Source organism: Mastigoproctus giganteus, chromosome 7, assembly GCF_048544385.1.
Source record: "Mastigoproctus giganteus isolate SK-2022 chromosome 7, ASM4854438v1, whole genome shotgun sequence".
NCBI lineage: Eukaryota > Metazoa > Arthropoda > Arachnida > Uropygi > Thelyphonidae > Mastigoproctus > Mastigoproctus giganteus.
This window is the reverse complement of record NC_143581.1, coordinates 171,304,269-171,330,014: the sequence shown is the minus strand read 5'-3', so window position 1 is coordinate 171,330,014 and position 25,746 is coordinate 171,304,269. Positions and strand designations below refer to the sequence as shown.

The following is a 25,746-nucleotide window of genomic DNA, read 5'->3' as shown; positions in this document are numbered from 1 at the left end:
TTGCTTGCCTTCTCAGTTTAACTATCCAGTTGACTTTTGAATTCATTCAAGCTGTAGGCCTCAACTACCTGCAAAGCAGCCTGTTCCAACAATCGACTCACTGATTAAAAGGACAATGTAGTCTAACCCTCTTCCCCTGTAATTTGGATTTATACCTCCAACTTCTGGAATTCTCTATAACAGGGAAAATTTCAACTTCAATCATTTTACTAACCCTCTCACAGAGCTTTATGAACCTCAATAAGATCACCTCTGAGGTGCTGCCTGCCAAACTCTGTAGCCCACATAATTGGTCTTTCCTCATATGGTTACCTTTTTTCCCAATCTCATCATGTGAGCTGCTTGTCTTTGGATCCTTTTTAAGAAGTGCAATGTCTTTTTTCAAATGAAATCTCCATACTTGAACACAGTAATCCAAATGTGGTCTTACAATTATCTTATACAGTGGGATTATGACCTACCTATCTTTACAGGTTAATGTTTGATAAATCATTGATAAGACACCACGGGCATTCCTGGCTGTCTGCTGAGAAAACTTCATATCTGCCTTTATTATAACTCCCAGATCCCTTTCTTCCTCTACTGTTTTTAATTCAACCTCCACCAGGTGTATAATTTATTTGTGGGTTGCTATTCCTCAAGTGTAAGACCATTTTTCTGCATTAAAACATAGCTGACACTTCTCTGACCATTTCTGAAGTCTGTTCAAGTCATCCTGAAGGAGTGCTGCTCAGCATTGATCGTTAACGACTCTGCCAATCTGTACAACTGCAAATTTTGAAATCATGACCTCCATCTTTTTTGTCAACGTTGTTTATGAAAACCAGGAACAACAGTGATCCAAGAATTGATCCTTGGGGGATCCCACTTTTGACATTATACCAATTTGAAGAATATCCATTAATCACAATACTCTGTCTTCTGCCAGTAATCCCAACATGTTCCAGCTTATACAGTAAGTTGGTATAATGTCAAAAGTGGGATCCCACTTTTTGACATTACAGGTGACCCCAACTTAACGCTGATAATTCGTTCCAGAAAAAGAGAGCGCTAAGTGAATCTGCGCTAAGCGAGTGCCGAATTCCCATAAGGTAACATATGTATTTGTGAGTTGCGGTCAGTGCCACTGGATATTTCCTAATCAACAATAAACGGTAGTGAAAGATGCACAAATTTCAGTCAAAATATTTGATATTCAAATATTTATACATATAAAATATTCTGCATTACATACATATATAATTATGTGGTAACTACTTATGTATCAAAATTAAACTTAAAATTCCAATTAAAATCATGAATTTAATTGATTTAATTTAATCATGAAAAATGTGTAGATTTTGGGTTGTATTTTGGCCCTATTCCTGGTAAACTAAAAGGGGTTTTAATTTAAAATCCTCTGCAGCATTACCACCCAACAATAAAGTCAACTGATCCTTCGCCGCTTTGAAACCTGGTATCTTTTTTTCTTCTTTCAATATGAAACTTCTTTTAGGCATTCTTGACCAAAAAAGTCCTGCTTCATCTGTGTTAAAAACTTGTTGAGAAGTATAACACATAATACCCCTCTTCAAAAATTTTAACAAGTTCTTTTTTGAAAGTTTCGGCTCCTTGATCTGAACTTGCGGCTTCTCCCTGGATTTTAAATCTATTCAACCAGCCCTTACTAGTTTTAAATGATTCCACATTTTTTTTAGGTGAGTTTTCTTCAGATCATCATGTAGGCTAATCTCTCTCTCTAATATTTAATTGGATATTATCTTCAATAAAATTAGTTAAAAGTCTCCATTTCAATCCTAATAGCCGGCCTAGCCCTAGTTGCTTGCAGTGGAACAGCTGTCTTTCCCACTGCTAAAATTAAATTCTTTATTTTTTACAATTGTTCTTAAAGTTAAACTTGCCAGTCCTAAATTATGGCACACATCCGCTTGTCGTTGACTGGAATCGATTCTCTTCAAAACGTCCAATTTAATTTTCAAATTCAGTCTTTTTCTTACATTTGTAGTCTTCGTACTGCATCCAGACGTTGTTGCTTTCTCATTCTTATCTGCCGTTATTAACTCTTTGAAAACATAACTACGTTGGTTGCATTAATTATGATACAATGTTCGAGTAAACTGTCAGTTACGCACTATGTCTAAGTAATACTGTACCCAGTGATGACTAGACTTCGGATAAATGCATATAACGCAAATATTACAAGCAATATACTTGATCATTTTTTAAAATGTTGATCTCGGAACTACGTAACAAGTCACTGTACTGCAATTAAATAGCGGGCGAGAAAATTTCACCGAGCATAGGAAACATTTTAATGCTATTTTGCTATTCATTTTCAAGCTACCGACTCCATCAAATGACACGATTTCATTAAATATGCCAAAAATGCAATCTGTAAAAGAGCGTTATAGTGATTTGTGACAGCTTTATAGATACGGGTTATAATACAAGAACAGCGTTATACAGAATCAGCGTAAAGTGAACTGAGTTTATAATAAGGGCCCAATATTATATACCAATTTGAATACCAATTTGATATTGGTATTCAAATTGTATACCAATTTGAAGAATATCCATTAATCACAATCCTCCGTCTTCTGCCACTAATCCCAATATGTTCCAGCTTATATAGTTACCTGTCGTGAGGGACTGAGACAATTGCCTTTCTAAAATCCAAATAATCTCACTATTACTATAAACTATGTCGAAATTGTTCCCTACATTCAGCTCGTGACTGTAGGGAACAATTTCGTCTCATCTACCGCAAGCACCTTATTCACTTTTAGTTTCAAAAATTTCTCTTCCACTTTCCTCTCAGTGACAAAATCATTCAGAATTGATAAACTTCTAGCACCTCCATCCCTAAAAAATTTCTCATGTGTGAATGTAGACAGAAACTATCTATTCAGTTTATCAGCAACCTGAGGAAGTTTATCAATGATTAAACCATCAATATCAAGTGGACCAATGTAATTCAACCACTTCTTTCTACTGTTAATATAAGTAAAGAAGTTTTTGCTGCTTATTTGGCTTTTTTTTTGCCAGAGACATCTCACAATCTGTCTTGGCTTGCCTAACCTCATTTGTGAATTGATTGCAGACTAGTTTATATCTACCATAGGCTTCTGTATCACCTGATAATTTATATGCATCCCATGCATTTTTCTTCTCCACCATGTGCTCAACAGTTCACCTGACATTCATTTAGGTCTTAGCCTTGCACAGTATCTCTTAGTTGGTATAAAAAGACAAGTAACTTCTATAATTACTACCCTGAATGCTTTCCATGTAGAATTCACTATTGTTAACATCATCAATTGATTCCATTGAATAGATTTTAAAAACTGTAAGAGACCATCGTAGTCACCTTTACAAAAGGTAAAGCCCTCCCTTCTCATTGAGAGTAACTACGTGTTTAAGTTTTTTTTTTTTTTTTGGTAATTGTTGGCGCATCGGCTTCTGTGGCCATAGTGCACCTCCCAAGGTTTTTGCAGTACTTTGATCCAAGCCCAAGCGGGATTCGAACCCACGACCTTTGGGTTGCCAGGCAGGCACTTTACCCACCTGGCTAGCCCGGTCGGCACGTGTTTAAGTAAATTCTACATCAATACACTGTCACCTAGTTCTTTTATCTGCGATTGCTAATGCATGAAGGGTTGCTACTGATAATCAGATCAAGTTACTTTCTCTTTTTGCCTCTCTAACAACATGCTGGTGTAGAAAACATCACTGAATAAATCCACAAATGCCTTACTACTGCGTGAGACCAACCCACAAGTTCCATTCAATATATTGAAAGTTCCAATCTTTCATTATAAGACAATCTGATTTACTGGCTCACTATTTGTCTGCACAGCTGTTTGTTATACTCATCAAAGCCATTATGCCTATAACACACTCCTACTCTCATTTTTTGTTCTCAAGTGCTTATGTCACACCAAATTGATTCAACATGGCACTGGTCACAAATGTCATTTGGATGAACTGGATAGGGAAGATATATTTTCATCCCAATAAGACTGTCTGGGTAATATACTCACTATATTCCAAATACAGTCAGTCCTCGTATAACACGTTATGTTATGTTATTTGGTTTTTAGGAGCATTAGCAACTAAGGCCATATTGCTCTGGGATATGCGGTGGTCATTCCCTGACCTTTCCGCATCCTCCACATTTGGTGGTGACGGGCTCGAACCCCGGTCTAATCAAGAAGCGTGTGATACGCACTGCTGCTCTTGCCCACCTGGCTACGGAGGCGCCGCTCGTATAACACGTGTTTACACTACACGAATTCAATCATACACGATTTATAAATAGGGGAACGATATCGTATATAACACAAACCGAATTCACTTATGCACGATTCGCCTTTGTGTTTACAAGAAATGGCAGTTGAACGCGGAATCACCCCAACTGAACGCAACACGATAGGAATGAAGAGAAGATTCAGAAAATGTATTTATGTTTTTATATCAGTGAAGGGGAAACACATTTTACCATAATAACGTAAAAACCCACACAATTCCAGCTATCGGTATTATCGCAAATGCAATTAGATCGAGTTTACTACCAGTTTATAACAGATTCCACTAGCAGTAACGCCACTGGAAATTGTTTTTATTGTTTTATGATAGTAACCCCCAGAAATGTGCTTTAGTAAAATGTGAGTTAGTGAGGTGTTCATAGTGTGCCTCTGCCTTTACGGTGTTGTTTATTCAGTTGCTACACACGCGCAGCTTTGTTTATGTGTATCAAGCGTGCCTCCTCATTTTATAATTGTGCTTTATTCTATAAAAATGAGTAAAATACTTAAAAGGTGTGAAAAGGAAGCGTCCTGGTGAAGACACTACAGATTCAGAGAGAAAAAGAAAAGCAATATCGATAAAGAGAGGCGGACTTGGTCAAAAATTCTTACCTGGGAAAATTTGTAGTGGCCTCATACTAGCGTTTATGGCCAAAATCACACTGGCCTCCGGTCGGCCCACCGGAATTTCCCCCGTTAGGCTTATGGCCAGTCCGCCTCTGTCGATAGAGAAAAAATATGAAATTGTGAAATGCTTTGAGCGAAATGAAAGACCATGTGATATTACACATGCTACAGGCCTAAATTAGGCAACGCAGAGAATTACAAAGAATGTAGAGAAAATAAAAACAACTTTCATAGCAGGAACAACTCAAAGTGTAATTAAAATCCATTAAATCAAGACACAAAGAATTGGAAGAGATGGAACAGCTATCATCTGTTTGGATAGAAAATCAAACAAAAAACAATTTGCTTACAATAGAAGCAAAAGCATTAGCAATATTTTATTACGATAATTTATTGTGTTTGGTAATGTTTTGGTTACAAATGTGTGTTCAATCTTGGGTGGTCAGAACCTAACCCTATTTTTCCCATAGGGCCTGTTGTTTATATTGCACGATTTTGCATTGCACAAGGGTTTCTAGGAACACAACTATCGTGCTATACGAGGACTGACTGTATAGCGAATATGAAACACAGACAACCTGATGGGATCACAGATGTATACTATCCCATGCCACACCATTGTTTAAAAATCAGAAAAAGAATGAACTATTAAATTACCATTGTTTGCCTTTTCACACTGTTACTAATGATCTTTTGAGGATGTAGTATCCAAAGAAATCAGCTTATGAGGAACTGTGTGGCATATATCTCTGGCTGAAGGATAAGGATTCCAAATATATAACTGCATACAAAAATGTTTCAGCAAAAAATGTTTGTACAGATCATCTAACATGATATTTAATTTGAAGTGCCACAGAAGCTTACTATGTAACATCAAATAAGGTATTAAATCATGTCTGTTTATGACTCTATAATACACTAAAATTTGTAAATACAAACTTTTCTAAAAAATATCAACAAATTTACTTATTTGGAATTTACGGTTTTTAAAAATTGCCTTCATTCTTTTATCAAAACAGTAAAAAAGGTTTGATATTTTGGACTTTTACCAATGCAAACTGGTAAATTCTAAGATTTATCATATTCCCATCTTTTACAGTAACACACACACACAGACAGACACACACACAGTTACATATAAAAAAAAAAAAAAGACTCAATTTTTATTTATTTCACATAGTTAAAATATCTAGTAGCGGTATTTGACAGTGCCTTGCCTCTGCAGAACTAATAAAGGATGAGGGAAATTTTTTTTTAGATTTGTTCTCTATGAATCTATGAAATATTAAAATAATAAAAAAATAAATTTAGATACATATGAATAAACTAAATAAATATAATGCAATAATTAATCAACAAGCATTAACCAAATACCAACCTGTTTCCTCATTATTGTAATTATCGCAGGCTAAAATCTTAACATCTGGCTCATATTGCTCTATGAATGGCATCCATGTCTTCACATTTTCAAAACTGTATTCCTTTAAAAATAATTAAAGTTACTATTTTTGCAAAAGTAATAGAATGGAAACAAATTATTAACTTGGCAGTAGTGTCATATAGCTTGACATATCCTACAAAAAAATATTTATTTCTTGATTTGCAATTCATTGTTATTATCTGTTCCTTTTTAATTGTGCTTTTAGTTTTGTATGTACTGCTTTTTTGTTTCTTGTCTGTTCTTCATTATTGTTCCCTTTGTGTAAGTAAACTTAGAAGGGTATGAGAAGGTAGGTTACATTACTTATGTTTCCCCATAGTGTCCGGCCAAGCACAGTTCATTATGTGGTGAAATACTGCTTTTCATCACAATGATAACTTTTCCATCATCAAAAAGCTTCTCTAAGATCAACATCCCAATGTGTGTACCAATGGGAAAAATAAGAGAAATTCTTCCACTGGCTACAGAGAGTAAATCAGCTAACTATGGTGCCTTTATATTCCAGAAGGATGTCATAACAGTATCCTATGTTTAAAAAAAAAAAAAAAAAAAAAAGCTGTAATGTTATTCTGATATCTAATGTATATTACAGAGATAAAATTAATTCAATAGAAGGGGGAAAGGGAAGAGAAAGAGTGCCACAGATCAAATTTCACAATTCTAACTTAAAAAAAAGGAGGGGGGTTGATACAGTTGGAGAGCTGTGCACTATGTTTGATATACACCAGAATATTTCTGGTGATGGTGATTTTTAATACCTTAATAAACTTAGTAGGCATCAAATACAATTCAAAAGTAGTTTTTAGTAACAACACACATGTGAGTTTGTTTGTTTAAGAATTTTATGGCACAACACATGTGAGTTGTAACATATGAAGACTATACATAAGAAAAATAAAAATGATTGACCTAGCAAATGAACATATAAAATGATGAACTGCCATCTATTTTTGTATTTGAGTCGTACAGGATTTTAATGCAGTAAACATCACAAGAATCTTAGAAAAAATAATTAGAGACGAATAATTTCATATTACTATTCTATGTTTATAAATAGTTGTTACACATACAGGCTGAATTAATGGCAATTTTATTATTTTTTCTAATTGAAATATTTTAATTTCAAGGTGTTTTTCAAAAATATTGATTCAGTTTGTGTTGGAGTAATGTCAGAAAGTTTTGTGCAATGAATGCCTCCACAAAGTTAAATTTGACAGAAATTAACAGTTGTGTGTTGCAAAATTTTTCTAAAATGTTAAGCATAAGTAAACTTTAACCCCCATCATAACTAATAAATATTTTTAATAGCCATAAAACACAAAATTTACAAAATTTTAAATTATTATTAAAACAAAGAAATAAAATTAATAAGCATGCAATCTATTGGTAAAAGGTCAAGCATTAATACTCTAAGCACAAATCAAAAACTGAATACTTTTTTCATATATTAAAATTAAATTCAGGGACCTATAAGAACAGGTGATACCATTTGTGTTATAAAAAGGGGTGGTACTACTGCTAAGTTAAATTTCAAATAAAAGTGACCTTTCCAATCGCAAGTGTTTCTAACTTGCCATTTCCACATCTTATGGTTTCTTGTTGACAAGAATTTACAGCAGATCCACACACAGAATGAGTTCATTACACTCATGTAATAGCCCTCAGAATGGCCTGAAGTCATTAGGCATAGTGAATGGTAATGGATCCCTGTTGCAAACAGCTTGTTTTATATCATCCAACAGATGCTCCATCAGTTTGAGACTTAATAACCAAGCTTGCCAATAAAGTACGACAAAGTTACCTTCTTGCTCCTGGACCCATTCTCTAATGATCTGTACCTTGTGACATGGCACATTTTCCTGCTAAAGATAATCATTACCAGATGGATACACTGGTATGACTATTTTTAACTGGACATTTCTAGTTGTTGGATCATTTTAGTACCTGGTCAACAACAATTTTTAAGTAAACTGCAGAATTCAGATGTTGATTCACTTATCAGATGACTTAACATGGACCACAAAAACACCCCCTATACCATCACCAACAGCCTAAAACGCTGACATCTAAAAAAGTGGGTCAGTCATGCAACTGTCACCATACTCTGCCGTCAGAATGGAACTGAAATTTATTAGACTAGGTGATTTTTTACACTTCTTATATGTCCAGTTTCAGTAGTCCTGTTTGTTTATTTTTAGCTGACAAGAAGTGAAACTTGGTGAGGTAGACTACTTCTACATTGCCTTGACGGTCCAAAACATTTCGATATACCCCTTTGCATACTACCGTTGTACTTTGCTGTCAATTGACTAATAATGGTCCGTCGATCAGACTGCACAATTCTTTTCATTTTTCATCAGCCTCTCAAGCTGTCTCTGGAAACAGGACTGCAATTTGCTGGACATTTTATAGTTGTTGGATCATTTTAGTACACTTTACACATGCTTGAAAAATAGGAGTATAATAATAAATTTGAAATGCTGATCAAGGCATCAAATGCAGACATTGTTGTGATTCAGAGACATGGTGTCACTCAGATATAAGGGAAGCAGAACTTGAATATGTGAAGTACAACTTCTACATAAAGGACATTACATTTACATTTTTATTAACCGACAGGATAGGAGGAGGAGAGATTATGCTCTTAGTTAAGAAGCACATAAAATCTAAGCCAGTGCAATGTTGAGTCAGTTCAGTGTAACATAAATACTGGGAAAGAAAAAATGAGAGTAGGAGTGTGTTATAAGCCTAATGACTGATGAGTACAACAAACAAAAATAGTAGACTAGTAAATAAGAATATCTTATAATGGGGGATTTTAACTTCCCAGATATTGACTGGAACTTGTGGACTGGTCACAGAAAAAATAGCAAGACACTGGTGAATTTATTGGATGACTGTTTTCTGCAGAAGCATGTTAAAGAGGCAACAAAAGGAAACAATACTCTTGATCTGATTATCAGCAGTGATTATTCATGCATTAAGAATCTTCATATAAAAGAACCACTAGGTGGCAGTGATCACAATGTATTGATTTGGGATTTACTTAAAAAGATGTAACTACCATCATGGGAAATTTTTGGTTTCATAAAGGTGACTACAGTGGTCTTGGACAGTTTTTAAATTCTATGCAGTGAGACCAACTTATGATGTAACCATCAGCAAATTCTAAATGGGAAGCATTCAAGGAATTAATTATAGAAGTCACTAGGCTTTCCATACCAATTAAGAAATACTCTACAAGGTATAAGCCTAACTGGATGTCAGATGAACTGATGAAACGCACAGAAGAGAAGAAAGTTGCATAGGATGAATAAAAATTATCAGATGACACAGAAGCCAGTGGTAGATATAAACTAGTCTGTAATCAAATCACACAGGAGGTCAGGAAAGCGAAGCAGATTATGAGAAATCTCTGACAAATGACGCAAAGAAAAACAGCAAAAAATTCTTTACTTATGTAAATGCTAGAAGGAAGGAAATGAATCAAATTGGTTAACAATCGTATTGATGGTTTGACTGCTGATGATCCTGTTCAGGTTGCTTACAAACTGAATGAGTATTCTGCATCTGCACACATAAGGTATTCTTAAAGAAAGGGGATGCAGGAAGTTCATCAAAATCTAACAGAGAGCTAAATGATTTTGTAATAACTGAGAGGAAAGTGGAAGAGAAATTGTTGAAGTTAAATATAAGAAAGGCACCTGGAGTGGATGGGATGTATCCAATTATATTAAGGGATGCAGCAAAGGAAGCAATAAAATGCTTAACCCTAATTATGACAGCATCTTTGGAATCTGGAGAGTACCCTGTGAACTGGAGAAGTGTAAATGTACCCCCAATTCACAAATGGAGATCAAAGGGTGACACGAGCAATTACAGACCTGTTTTCCAGAGAAAAATAATGGGATCACTGGTAAAAGAAGTAATGCAGGATCATCTAGACAGAGGTACAACTATACTTCAGACACAGCATAGGTTTGTTTGGATACTATGATGTGGTCACAAAGGAACTGTGATACTGTTTCACATAAAAACCTGCTGTACAAATTAGATCAGTGTGGCAATAAGGGCAAGTTGCTGCTATGGATAAAGTGTTGGTTGAGTGGGAGACGACATAGTGGTAATCAGTGGATATTGCTCTTTGTGGACTAATATTATTTTGGAGTCCCACAGGGTTCGGTGTTGGGCCTATTATTGTTTTCTATATTTATCAATGATATTGATGAAGGCATATCAGGCTTAATGTCCAAGGTTGCACATGACAAGAAAGTTGGCAGGGTGGATAATGACAGTATGCTACTGCAAAAAAAAAAAAAAAAAAATCTATAAAACTTAGTCAGACGGGCTGAGAAATGGAAATTGAAGAGTAACACTGATAAATGCAACATATTTCATATGGGTAGCCGTAATCCCAGAGTAATGCACCAACTGTGTGGTAGTACACTCAGAGTAGTGGAAAATGAAAAAGACCTGAGGCTAATTATGCAGTCAAATATGAAGTTTTCTAAGCAATGAAGGCTGCCAAAAAAGCTCATGGAATTTTGTCAATATACAGGAATTTTGCTAGCAGGGATAAGGAGGTCATTATCCCACTATATAAGGGAATGGCCAGGGCACACCAAGAAAGACTATAGTTCTGCAAATTGCAGCATCTGGAGACTAGGCACCTGCAAAGTGATCTGACTGAGGTGTTTAAGGCTCTGAATGTATTCAGCAAGCTCAATGCTGATAGGATTCTTCCTCTTGCTCAGACCACATGAGGGGGTACAAATTCAAACTGAGGAAGGACGGTTGCAGAATGGATGAACGAAGTTTGCCTTTAGCCAGCAGGTGGTTGATTGTTGGAACAAACTTCCATCTGTTGTTGTGGAAGTTTATAGTTTAAATAAATTCAAGGAAGAACTACACAAAGTATTGGAGTGACAGAATAGGCAAAATGGGAGGTTTTTTTATTTTATTTATTTATTTATTAGCATTAGTTGAAGCATATGATGCAAGAAAACGAGCTTAAATAGCATCAGCCGGGGTAAAAAAAAAAAAAAAATGTTCCCATTTCAACCTTCTGGTCACCCCAGATTTTTGCCTAGTTCAGCTTTAAATATAGAAATACACAAAACAACAATGGTCCCAGCACAGAACCCTGGGGAATTCCACTAATAACATTAGTCCACATAGAGCAGTGTCCAAATAGCATCAGCCGGGGTAAAAAAAAAAAATGTTCCCATTTCAACCATCTGGTCACCCCAGATTTTTGCCTAGTTCAGCTTTAAATATAGAAATACACAAAACAACAATGGTCCCAGCACAGAACCCTGGGGAATTCCACTAATAACATTAGTCCACATAGAGCAGTGTCCATTTATTACCACTCTCTGCCGTCTCCCACTCAACCAGCCCTTTATCCATTGCAGCAACTTGCCATTAGTCGCATACCACTCCGATTTGTACAGCAGTGTTTCATGTGCAACAGTATCAAAAGCTTTCCTGAAATCCAAGTATATAATATCAAAATTTTTTTTTGCATCCATTTCCTTTGTGACCACATCCAGTGAAATCTGTCAGACAAGACTTCCCCTTAACAAACCCATGCTGCGTCTGAAGTATTACTGCAGTCGTGTCTAGGTGATCCTGCATCACTTCTTTAACCAGTGACTACATTATTTTCCCTGGAACAGAAGTTAAACTAACAGGTCTGCAATTACCTGTGTCTCCCTTTGATTCTCCTCTGTGAATTGGGGATACTTCTGCACATCTCCAGTCCACGGAGACCTTCCCTGAATCAAAGGATGCTCTCATAATTATTGCTAAGGGTTTGCTTACTTCCCTCGCTGCTCCTTCAATATAACTGGAGAGATTCAATCTCCACAGGTGCCTTTTTTTTTTTTTTTTTTTATGTTTAACTTCAACAATTTCTCCTCCACTTTGCTCTCCATTATTACAAAATCATTTAGCTCCCTCTTAGAATTTGGTAAACTTCTGTCCTCCCCTTCCTTACAGAATTCCTCTTGTGTGAATAAAGATGCAAAATACTCATTCAGTTTGTCAGCTATCTGAGCAGGATCATTAGCAGTTGAACCACCAACATCAAGTGGACCAATCTGATTTATCCCCTTCCTTCTAGAGGTTTACATAAGAGAAAAGAAGTCTTAGTTGTTTTTCTTTGCATCATTTGCCAAAGATTTCTCGTAATCTGCCTTTGCCTGCCTAACCTCCTTTGTGACTTGATTACAGACAAGCTTATATCTACCATAGGCTTCTGTGTTGCCTGATAATTTATATGCATCCCATGCATTTTTCTTCTCTGCCACGAGCCTCATTAATTCATCTGACATCCATTTTGGCCTGAACTTTGAACAGTATTTCTTAGTTTGTAGGAAAAGCCTAGTAGCCTCCAAGATTAAGTCCCTGAAGGCTTCCCATTTAGAATTCACTATTGGTAACATCATCAGTTGATCCCATCATCAGCTGTATAGAATTTAAAAACTGTCTGAGACCACTGTAGTCACCTATACAAAAGTAAAAACCCTTCTCTTTACCCTTGATGGTAGTTACATCTTTAAGTAAATCCCACATCAGTACACTCTGATCACTGTCACATAGTGGTTCCTTTACATGCACATTCTTAATGCATGAATAATCACTGCTGATAATCAGATCAAGAGTATTACTCTCTCTGGTTGCACCTCTATCATGTTGCTAGAGGTGCAAGTGACCAATCCACAAGTTCCGGTCAATATCTGGAAATTTAAAATCCCGCATTACAAGACATTCTGATTTACAGGCCCAGTCGATTTCCCTGCACAACTGTACTCATCAGGTCTTAGGCCTATAATATACTTCTACCCTCATTTTCCCTTCCCCAGTTGTCACACCAAACTGACTCAACATTGCTCTGTCCATCCATGTCAACTGGATTCACTTCCTTAGATTTTACTTGTTTCTTAACTAACAGCATAACCCCTGTTACCTTCCTACCCTGTCTATCCTTCACCAAATTCCGATTATGCACAGCTTATATCCGTGTGACACCATGTCTCTGATATCCCAACAATATCTACCTTTGACGTCTTGATCAGCACTTCAAATTCATCAAATTCATATTTCTAGTATTGGTGTACATGCAAGTATACATGCACCTGTTCTTACTCTTAGTTACCCGAACACAGCCCATGTATTTACTTGCTCCATGATGACTCCCAGTAGCTCTTGAAATCCCCAGCAACTTGCTCTCTAGGCTGCTGCTCATTACAATAGAAGCAGTGCAAGAATCACTTTTGCCTCTGCCTGCAGCTACTGTTAATCTTTTAGTCTGTGTAAGCTTGTTTTCTCTTATCATTTGCTAATGCTAAAACCCCAACAGGGCAGCAGTGTCTGTGATACTTAAACTGGCACATTTGGTGACAATTATCAGACCTCAAAGTCACTTAGGATATGCTGTTGGCCCAGTCTCTTGCTGAATTGCTAGAGATATGTGACACACTGACAGAACATTTGATTCCTTGAATAATGGGGTGCAATAAATTGGACACTCAGTGTAAATTAAAAATAAACTCAGAAACAACCACTGAGTGGTGGTACTATTTTTGTTGCTTATTATGTAATGAAGGGTAAAAAATTGCACATTAGTTACTATGAGATCAAGAATATTCATTCTGACACATTTTTAACATAATTAACTAAAATTGGTTCTAAAATTTAACTAAAATTTAAAAATTTTTGTAAAAATGTGTGAATTGGGAAGTCAAAGAATTGAGCTTCTGGAACAGATATGTTTCGAAAAACTTTGTCATTTTGTTGACATGATTAGCACATTAAATTGTATTCTATAAATACCTTTATACTCCTAGTCATATGTCTTAGTTTATTTTTAAATTTAGCTAGAGATTTTGTAAATTATGACTAAATATACATAAAACTTTTGTATAAGTGATTTGGAACAAATATCGTAACTTGTACACTATAGTGTGGTAGGGAACTTCTACTGTTTTAATTATGGTAAATAGGTATCTGGAAAGTTCAAATTACATAGGTTGGTATTAACAGATAATTTTATTATCTATTATAATTAATTTATAACTTTACAATTGTAGCTGTACAGCATTATACATATAGCATAAAATTGATAACATAATACATATAACGAAAATTCAATATTGTAATAGACATAACATAAACTTGATAATGTAAACTCAATAGTTTAATATGTATTACTGCTGCATAACGGGTGCAGTGTTATTATTGCATTTAAGTATATTAGTTTAATGTAGTATTCTCAATTAAACTGACTTTACCGGAAATAATAACTCAAATCAGAGCAGCAAAGCAAACGGCTCAAAGTAGCTGGAGTGTTGTGACTCGGGGGGGGGGGGGAGAACTGATGGGGGGTGGCATTTGTCCACTGAATCACAGCTTTATAAAACATACTGCTTGTTTGATGTTTGTGGATATATCTGAAATGGAACATGATATGGCCAAGGGGGGGAGGATGTCTTTGTGTGTGTTAGATATAGGGAGCGTGAAAGTATTAGATGTCAACTTAGTGATCTGATGGGTGTTTATGACAGCTTGAAGAACAGGATAGATACCTCAAAGGAATTAAATTTGGGGCCATCACGCTCTCAGCTGCCCACCTCAATGCCAGAGCTTGCACTTGCACATCAGGCAACAGAACAGCAACCCCCAAGGCACAATGTGCTGATCCCATGGTAGATAGCTATTGTTGGTGACTATTGTCAGGGAAATATATTGTGCAAAAAGGATAGAATAGAACAAGAGTATATCTGCCAGAAGCAAAAGATGATGATGCTGTAGAACAGATAACATATCTTTGCAAAGCACAAAAGGTGAAAATGTTATATATATTGGCAGTAATGACATTAAAAGTGGATTCTTAGGACTTATTTAATAAGTATAGCATAAAGATGTGAGTTAGGGTTAAATTTGAAAGTGTCTACAACTCTGCCCAGATACGAAAGGAGGGAGTACATGATGAGAGCCTGATGAATCAATTAGACCCTGGAGACTGTTCTAGGCTCATGGGGTAGAATTTTTCTGGGTGTGGTCTGTGCTTGTTAACAAGAAGGACTTCTTCTAAAGGCATGGGATACAGAAACAGAAAGGGTGCAAGATTATTTGTTGATGCTATCAAGGCAGTGTTAGGTAGGTTGGAAAACTGTGACCCACCTAACACTGGGTCACAGTTTGGGGGATACACAGACTAATAGATTAACAATAAGGTGCAAGAGAGTCTTATATAGACATAATATATTGAAGCAATAAGACATAAGATGCTAATGTGTTCTAAAGCAAATAACAATTAAATTTTTGTAAACCCCTGGCACCACCATGCCGTGACTAATTGTATGTCTATCATTGCTGCAATTAAAGATTCTATTCTATTCTAAATGTACATCAAGCTATCAACTTCGATAATATGATACCATACGTACATTACTTAAATGATACAAGGCTGAAACAGGTGAATGCAAATAAACAGCAGTCATCTCCAGCTGATGCCGTGGAATGATAGCTGTAATTGGCTTCAACAGTGAAATGAGATGGCATAACTGTACATTAATAGCCCTATTTTCTGAAATGATTAAAAAGCTATTACGAATACAACCATTTTCCTTTCTATATATAGCTTGCCTATATATAGAAAGGAAAATGGATGAGTGCTAAAGTGGTACCTCAAAATTATTTGCTTATCAATTTCATGGTAGGAGAAGAAAAATCTACTAATCAGCTTGAAAGTTACTCACCAGTGTAGAGCAAATTTCTGGAACCTTGCTCATAAACTTCTTTAACTTGTTACTGGGCTTGTGGCTGAACCCAATACAGGATTAAAGTAATGCAATGAAGTTTAAACTTAAAAATTAAAATAACTATTTATAATTACATCTGTGTGAAGTTTAGTATTCTTCAAGTAGGTCTTCAGTTTCAATCTGTATCAATGTTAATTTTTTTAATTGGAGAAGTATGCTTGGAAAAAAACAAAACAGATCTCTCATGTTTATGTATACAAAATTCAATATACACCCACTTCTAGCATTCACCTGAAATTTTGGTTTCGGCTTTCATATTTATCATTGTGCACTGGAGTTTAGATGGTTGGGAATATTTTATTTGGATAACAGTAATCTTGTTACTAAAGATATTATCCACTGTAGTGTTACAATAAAGAAGAGAATTATAAAGTGTTCCATTTTAAGCTATTTCTTCTTTGCCAAAAACATAACATGCTGTAACTTTTTCTTTTCTTTTTTCGTGTGCTTGGTAGAAGATTAAACATATCTTAATTGCAAGATTTGTATTCATGTGAAACTTAGTAATAATTCTTTGCTCTAACAGTCAATCATTTTTATGCCAATGTGAAACAACATGCACTTCCATTCAACACAACTGTCAGCACAGGACTTACTAGCCAATCTCAAAGTACTCCTGGATTTGCAAGTAGAAATACAGTAAGTGCCATTTCCTTGCTATGATTGTTCTTCTTGTGCTTTCACACGCCATATATGAAATTCAGTCTCATCATTTTAGTCAAACCTCATACGTTATCTACCAAATTTGACATTACATTCATCAATTTATTACTAATAAGTACTTATTACAAACAGTACATACTATACCTGTTTACTGTCAAAATGAATGATAACAGCCTGCACACTCTCAGCAAAGTCTTCACTTATGAGCTCCTTCTTATCTGTGATTATCAAATAAACGTCTGCTGTGTAATATTTTGTTTCTATGTGCCATGGATAACCAATCACATCTTCAGACAGTTTTTCTGGATTGGGCAGTGCTGGTCTGTCTAAAATATCTGCAAAAACGTAACTATTAGTCAAAGGTTATTTATTTTTCAAACCAAAAAACCTGAAAACTTGTTTATACATGAAATAAAGCAACATAAAGAAGTCATACATATATGAAAATATACATTAAATATATAAATTAAAATAAATTATAATATAAATATATGCTACTGATACAGCTTATCCATACTATGTTTATGCTATCCCTTTTTATAGCTCAAAAATGTTTTTTATTGTTTCTGAATGTGCCAATTATAGAAATTATAGCTCTTATTGGGTCTTACACTGTGGCTAATACTCTTAATGGAATGGAGTCTGAAAAGATAAAAAAAATAAATAAATTCCAAAACTCTTAACATAAATTAGAATCATCACGTGTTAGAACTTCCCCCACTCATTATTGTTCCTAGGATAGTATAACTTGTTCACTAAGGAGCAATTATTCTCATTGAAATCTTTAACTCCTATAAGTCAATTATTCATCAAACAATGTTTTTCCAACAACATTCAAATTTCCCTATATCACACTGTGCTCAATATGTAACAACAAAACCTTTTTAAACAAGACTAATCACTTTGTATTAATATTTTTCGTAAATCCCTTAGGGCAGCATGTAATGGCAATCAACATTATACACAATCAACATAAAGCATGGCTTTTCAACAGACATTAAAATGCAACATTAGATTCAAGGTTCCTCTAATGCATTTGCATCCAAAAAAATCTGTCAGGTTTACAATGCTTGAATTATATATAACCACATATTATATTATAAGTTACGATCCAAGTCCAAAATGAATAAGAATAATAAAGCTCTTGATAAAACATTGATACAGAGAAATTAGGTAATAATTAAAACACAATCAGAACAAAAATATTTCTTAAGTTCTTGTGCATTATTCATCTATATGAAAAGTCCTATTGAGAAGACTTTGTTATTCTTAGATTACTTGTTCAGAAATGCATCAATTGCATTCTTGAAGGAAATTTGATTAGTATTATTAGTAGTAAAACGATGCAAGGAAGTAAGTTTATGCAGCTACAAAAAAAAAACCCTGCTTATCCCGTCTAATTTGTCCAATCCTCCTTTAAATTAATTAAAACAACCCCCTTTCATGATACCAGATGAAAATTTGTTCCAACAATCAATTACGCTCTGCAAAAGCAACTTTTCATTCATCTATCTTCCAACCATCCTTTTTTTTTTGGTTTAAATCAGGGGTTCTGAACGGGGGCGAAAATTGGTTTTTGGGGGACAAAAAAATCATGAGTATTACAATGGTTTGTGGTCCTCTCTAAAGTTTAACCCTACTAGATATCTTATTCCTTAATATTTACCATAATTATTATTATTATTAGCTATATGGTGCAAGGAAGCCTAAGGCTTATTCTGCACCAGCCAAAAAAAAAAAAAAAAAAAAATTCCTGAGTTACCCTGAGAGAGAGAGAGAAATCACCAAGAAAGAGAAGAATGATGATATCCAGCTCAGGACCCTGGGTTGGCCAAGCCCATACTCACCAGATGTGAGCCCCTGGGGTTGAATTTCTCTCATTGGGTTTTCTTTTCCCCTGAGACAACTGATTTTTAACATGTAGGTGTATTATATTAGGAGTGAGTGAGAAATTCTGATAAGAGGAAGATAGTGAGCGTGATTTAATTCACACACCTTTGCTTTTCATAGGCTGTTGTTGTTATTTGTTTTTTAGGAGCATTAGCAACTGAGGCCATATTGCTCCAGGGATATGTGGTGGTCATTCCCTGACCTTCCCGCATCCTCCATATTTGGTGGTCACGGACTCGAACCCCGGTCTAATCAAGAAGCGTGTGCTATGCACTGCTGCTCCTGCCCACCTGGCTATGGAGGTGCCTTTTCATAGGCATTAAATGCCTAAGTGCTTTCAGAGGATTTGTCTCTGCAATCCTTGGGCCTTTCCTACCGCTGCGAATTTGGCGGCGGCGTGGTTTATTATTTATTATTTTATTTCATTAGTCAATATATGAGGCATGGATGGGATGAGGAAATGTTTCAGTCTATTGTTTCTACTTTCTAAGCAACAATTAATATTGATTTTTTTGTTTCCTTGTGGAAGTTGTTTATTTTTGATCCACGGTGCTTTTTTGAGTAACATGGGCTCGTAGCGACATAACTAGGGTTGATGGAGTCCAGGGCAAATAAAAAAATGGTGCCCCTTGAAAGCTTTCTTTTGTAATTTTTTGCATTTTTTAACCATGAAAAGGCATCCCTCAAATTTGGTGCCCAGGGCACGTGTCACACCTGCTGCACCCTAGTTATGACTATTAAATCTCATAACGTATGAGAGTTTAATAAAAAAAAAAGTTTATATTTTATTATTTAATTCTTTGTAGGTTTTTGGATTTCAAGAAGGTTTTTGATACCATGGCATATAAAAAGACTGCTGTACAAACTGGAGCACTGTGGCATTAAGGACAAGTTACTGTTATGGATAAACGGATGGTTAAGTGGAAGAAGATGGAGAGAAGTTATCAATGGGCACTGTTCTTCGTGGACTAATGTTATTAGTGGAGTTCCTCAGGGTTCAATGCGGGGCCCATTGTTTTCAATATTTATCAATGATATTGATGAAGGTAATCAAACTTAACATGTAAGTTTGCAGATGATACAAAGTTTGGCAGGGTCGTTAATGATAGTCACCATGGCGAGCTTCTGCAACAAGATCTAGGTAAGTTGGGTCTACGAGCTGAGAAATGGCAGTTGAAGTTTAACACTGACAAATTCAAAGTACTGCATACGGGTAGCAGTAAACCCAGAGTAACTTATCAACTGTGTGGTGATTTTTAATTCTCCACTACCCACTCAGGGTAGTGGAGAATGAAAAAGACCCAGGGGTAATTGTGCAGTCAGACATGAAATTCTCTAAGCAGTGTAGATAGGTTGCCAGAGCAGCTCATATCTTATTTAGAAAGGCTTCAGCTCTGCAAATTGTAATGTCTCAAGACTGAGCACCTGTGGGGAGATCTGAGTGAGTTGTTTAAAGCTGAATGGACTGAGTAAGCTGGATGTTAATGGCTTTCTTCCACAAGTTGAGGAAGGATGGTTGCAGGAGAGATGTGCAGAAGTTTGCTTCAGCCAGCAGGTGGTTGATTGTTGGAACATGTTTCTATCTGTTGTTGTCGAAGTGGATGGGAAAAACTAGGAGGAACTAGACTCCTAAATGGTACTGATCTGATGGTGAACTGTGTAGGTTTCTTTCTTTTTTTTTGCTAATGCCATATAAGCTTAATCATACCACATACAAATCCTCTGGATAATTTTTTTTTGGTGTAATTTTTTGGCACACTGACACAAATTTTTTTTTTTATATAAATGAACACTAAAAGGATTAAAAAAACCATAGGAATTAATATATCTAAACAAGTAAGATGAAAGTAAAAGGTGTTTAGTTTTAATGAAATTAAATTTTAACACAATTTTTTAACAATTAAAAACTGAACTGGGATCAGAGTCAATTGGAATGCAGCATTGAAAGTGACTGCGCTCATATTTTGTTTTGTACACCTACATTTCACTGTGGTGTATATATTTGTACAACCACAGAAGGTGCAGCCATGTTTTTTTTTATTTGTTGCTACTCTTCCATTTCTTTATGGTAAGTACTGAGAAATTTTTACATCTTTCGGAAATTAGTAACCTGTGGCCATACTTTAAGATATGACATCATTAGTGAAAACCAGGGCCGGGGGAACAGAGTAAGCTTGATAAGCAGAGCATAGGGGTGCTGAAATTCAAAATTCTTGTTATAATAAATTTAATAAAATGTATCTGAAGAGCACCATATACATTTCTGCCTATGAATGCAAAAACCCTAGGGCTGTGTCTGGTGATAATGCTAATTTTATTAAAAATGTTTTCTGTATACTATTTTCATTTGGCTCATTGGCATGATACAGAATTTATGCATCTATCATCCCTGCAATATTCAGTACCCTGTAAAATATGCCAAAGGCCATCTTTTTGCAATGCGTGCCACTGTGACATGCATCTGACCCACAGTATTGATACCACCTTTGGTGTTTCTGCAATCAGTTATCATATCGGTTATGCTAGTTTCACTGTCAATTGTGTCCGAGTTGTCCAGTTTAGATAAGAGTAATATTATTATGATGCACAATAACAACAGAGTGCAGTGTTCGCTCCAGAAAATTTTGCCAGCCAGGTGGCATTATGAAGTAGCTGGGTGGAGAAGTGTAATTCTTCGCAATATTATAAAATTTATAACTGTGACTTAAGTGATCCATAACAAAAATTAATTACATAATTTAACATTATATGCTCCTGTTGCATTGACCTCAATCGTACAGTATGTTCGACTTAATATTGATTGAGATCAGTGAACAATACCATATGGTACTGTGAGAATTGCTTAACTTTTAGCCAGGCAGTCAGTTAAATTGGTATGGTACTGTGAGAATGGTACTGAAAGTTAAATTCACCGGGTGGCGTTCCCATTCAATAGGTCCTGGGGAGAACACTGGAGTGATCTCCTGGAATACAGAGAGTGATGAGTTGCCTTCCCTTCCTCTCTACAACAAAAATACAGCAGGGATTCACTTTGATTTTTTCTTAGAGTTCCAAGGCATGTAATATTCTTCTGTAGCAAAGATTTTGCTATGGATAAGCTTCATTACCAATTGTCCACTGTCAAGTTTCTGCTAGAACCTTCAATGTTCCTTATCAATCTATGTATAATTTCCATTGGAAAAGCTGTAGGTATCATCGGGTTGCTTTCCACAATAAATCTATAATAAATTTATGCATAAAAAATATTTGCATCACACAGTGCAACCATTTTTATACTTTGCTAGACATATACTGAAATTAAGCTACAACATACTCTTAACAATTCTAGCTATTAACTCCTACATCACCTGACCATCCCCTCCAATAATGTGTCTAGTGCTTCCTTCGATTTATTCACACCACTCACTTCCACAAAAACAGATGACAGTTTCTTCCAACAATCAACCACCTGCTAGCTGAAGGCAAACCTCTGCACATCTACCCATCTTTCCTCAATATGAAGTTACTGCAGACTATGAAAAATATGCTGTAACTGAACACTTCTGGAAGGAGAACCATCAAATTTCTCCAGGCGATGCTGTCATCTTTAATCGTTTGCATAGGTGTTGCAACTGCAAATGGCTCAAGAGCGTGCAGGTTTGTTCTTCGGAACAAAATACCATCAATAGAGATAGGGAAGTCTGTATTCATCCCCTCTTTGAAACTGTAATTCTTGAAAGGGATGAATGGGTTCCACTACGCATGCTCCAGAGCCATTTCCGGTCTCCATGCACAAGTGGAGGATAATGCTCATGCTTCTATGGTAACACATGCTGAGAGCCGTGATCCTGCTGATGTTATTTAAGGATGTGTTCAAGTTTTACTGTTGATAAAGGAGACAGTTGACTTTGAAAGCTACGGTTGTTTTTAACGCTTTTAATTTTGCATATTTTAATTTCATATATTTTAATTTTATCTATCATTTTATTGCTTTTAATTTTACAGCCAGTGTGTATAATTTTTATTTTTACAACAAATATTATCCTGTCTTATTTTATTATTATTTTAATAAATTTTCAGTCATAGATGCTTGGTGTGGGTCATTGCAGTTATTAGAGTTGGATTCATTAGCCAAATACTTGATGGAAACAGATGAGGTGTGAAAAGGTGACTGTTCTTTTTTTTTTTCCCCCTTTTATGGCTGATGCTACTTAACTTTGCTTTTTTTGCCTGTTTGTTAATGTTAATACCAATTCGATTTTTATTCTGATATGACTCAATTTTATTCATCTGATATGTAAATGCATATATACACCTTATCGCCATCTGCATTGCAGCATAACAGAAGAGCGATTATTTGTTTACTTCAATTTCTAGCAATACATCAGCCATTTCATTTGGTAAAAATAATTCGTCTCATCAGGACTAAAAAATATCGTTTGCCTTATATTTTTCAGTAGTGGACTGTGTAAAGCACAAATCTAGCCTTTTCTTTGTCAACTGATCAAGATTCAATGTGAAAATTTGACAAAACTAAGTTATTCTTGTCCTTAAATCTTTGAAGCCAGACACTGCTGTTTATTCGAAGTAGCTAATTGCATGTTGAGCTAGATAATCAGGCCTTTGTTGCAAAATTGGACCTGATATTGGCATATTAGTTGGGCATATTTGTTGGTACCACTCAGTTTTGTTTAAAGCTCCTCATGTTTTGTACCACAAAATTTTGCATCTACAATCAGAATTTTTATTATTATTTATTTTATTTTTTTTCAGATGGGAAGTTCGTCAAATTATAACAGGGAACTAAATAATTTTGTCATAACTGAGAGGAAAGTGGAAGGGAAATTCTTGAAGCTAAATGTAAAAAAGGCACCTGGCCTGGTATCTATACAATTATATTAAGGGACACGGTAAAGGAGATAAACAAACCATTAGCTATAATTATGAGCACATCCCTTGGATTCAGGGATTGTCCCTATGGAATGAAGATATCTCAATATATCTCCAATTCACAAAGGGGGATCAATGGGTGAAATAAGTAATTACTGACCTGTAAACCTGTTACAAAAAAAAAAAAAAAAAAAGGGTTCAATTGTTAAATACAGTAGAACGTCAGTTATCTGGAATAATTTGAAAGGCTGATCTTTCTTTCTTTCTTTTTTTACTGACGGTGGAACAGTAAGCGCCAGTTATGGTGATCACGTTTGCAAATTGAATTTTGATTATGATTAACGAAAGATAGAGTTTACTACCCGTTTACGCTATACTCAAGAACATGGTGCACCTTCAGCCTGCCATGGTCTTGGGGTGTTTATTCCCCCCTTCCAGCTGTTTTAAAATAGGAAAACGAGTTCCCGATTTTAAAGCAGAGGCAAGGGTGGGATAAACACCCTAACTAACGCTAACCATAGCAGGTTAGGCATGTGATTTTCAAAGGGGCACCGTGTTCTGGAGTTTTACCCCCCTTTATAACATTGCACAAACAAAAATCCCAAAAAACCGAAAACTGCAAATTGTTTTATGGTTGTGACCTCTAGAATTCTATGTAACCTTCAGAAATGTGCTTTAGAAAAATATCACAATTACTACTGGGTTTTCTCGGAAACCATGAGTGAATTTCAGTTTAGTTAAGCTCCAAATTGGGTAAGAATAACATTGGCTCGAAACTGTGCGATTTATTATTTTTCTCAAAACGCGTAGTTTTAACATTGCAACAAAAAACTAAAATTATTAAATAGAATTTAGAAAACGTGAAAATTAGGAAATCTCTCCAAAGTTGTGGGCGGAGTCTTCTAGTCAATCACTGCCGTATTGCCGACAGTCTGGAGGGAGCACGCGTAAGTAAATTTTAGCCCTATATTCTTCGAGAAAAGTGTAAGGGGTATTTCAACAAAAAATGTTGAATACCAGAAATAAAATTATCCGTGCTAAAGATAAAAACCCCCACAGAACAGTCATGCGTCTTATGTAAAACTAAACGAAAATCGATAACACAAGAATAATCTATTTAATTATAGGAAATTAAAGCTACATCTCGTAATAAATAAAAACTTCGTTTCATCAACCTGTATAAATAGAAATATTACCCACTTTTAATTAAATCCTCGCGCGAAGCGTTTGAACAACTAATAACCAAACAACCTACAACTTCCTTATACAACATTGCCATATTCACAACAAAACACTGGCGCCACCTTCACCATAGGTTATTTACAAAAAAGGAAAATCTGATATAAAAAAAGTCTATTGTATGAGCGAGAGCCAAGTGTAGATTCATTGAAAGCCAAAAAGAAGTAATAAAAAAGTATCGGTTTTTTTTTTTTTAGCTGGAGAATGTTGACGTCTTTGATGTAGGGTTTCAGGTGCATCAGTCACTTTAATCATATTGCGCCGTATAAATCATGAATAAAAATTACATATCAGACCTAATAGAAGAGCGTCGGTGCGGATGCAAGCGCTATGTGCTCCGTGTGTGCGTTTAATATGGAATGAAATTATCTATGAACAGTTCCATGAGTAGTATCTACATGGTCCTAAGGATACCAGTTACATAGTGATACTCTTCGTTGACCTGTGCCTTAATCAGGTAATTATTTATTAATATTTTTATATTAATAGTAACTGAACTATGGCGCTGGCCGTAAAACCGCCTGACCTTGTTTCAAGGTTATCGTTGATCCTGCATGAATAGAGCTATTTGACTAGTTAGCCTCAGAAATCGAAAACGGCCGCTACTCTTCCTCAGGGACTTTTAATCTTTTAATTCAGCAATAACAAAAAGCTGCTTGCTAACGGCAATAATGACTCAGACAAAGAACACAACACTCGCAGTAACTGCTGGCACATGTGACCTCTGTCATACTGCTGCAAACGAAACCTTAATCTGCAGCAAATCCAAGCACAGAATATGCCTGTTATGGTCGGGGTATCAAGCCTCTCTCGCTTGTCACTGAGCAAAAGGAAAGGGTTTCTGGGAAAATGTTGTGTAAAGGGAAAACAAATAGGAACCACGGCA

At 35.6% G+C, this 25,746-nt stretch overlaps 1 protein-coding gene across 2 annotated transcripts in view; it reads right to left on the bottom strand.

Annotated features, from left to right (window-relative positions):
- The window catches only part of LOC150083333 (alpha- and gamma-adaptin-binding protein p34), a 150,652-nt gene extending 125,737 nt beyond the window's left edge, over positions 1 to 24,915 (bottom strand). For both annotated transcript variants that reach the window (XM_090377190.1, XM_090377189.1), the window contains exons 1-3: positions 24,822 to 24,915; positions 17,007 to 17,197; positions 6,310 to 6,412 (exon numbers count right to left, since the gene is read on the bottom strand). In XM_090377190.1, coding sequence (XP_090233316.1) covers positions 6,310 to 6,412; positions 17,007 to 17,197; positions 24,822 to 24,900 — 373 coding nt within the window. In that variant the 5' untranslated portion in view covers positions 24,901 to 24,915. The remainder of the gene's footprint in view (positions 1 to 6,309; positions 6,413 to 17,006; positions 17,198 to 24,821) is intronic.
- Between the last annotated feature and the right edge of the window lie 831 nt (positions 24,916 to 25,746).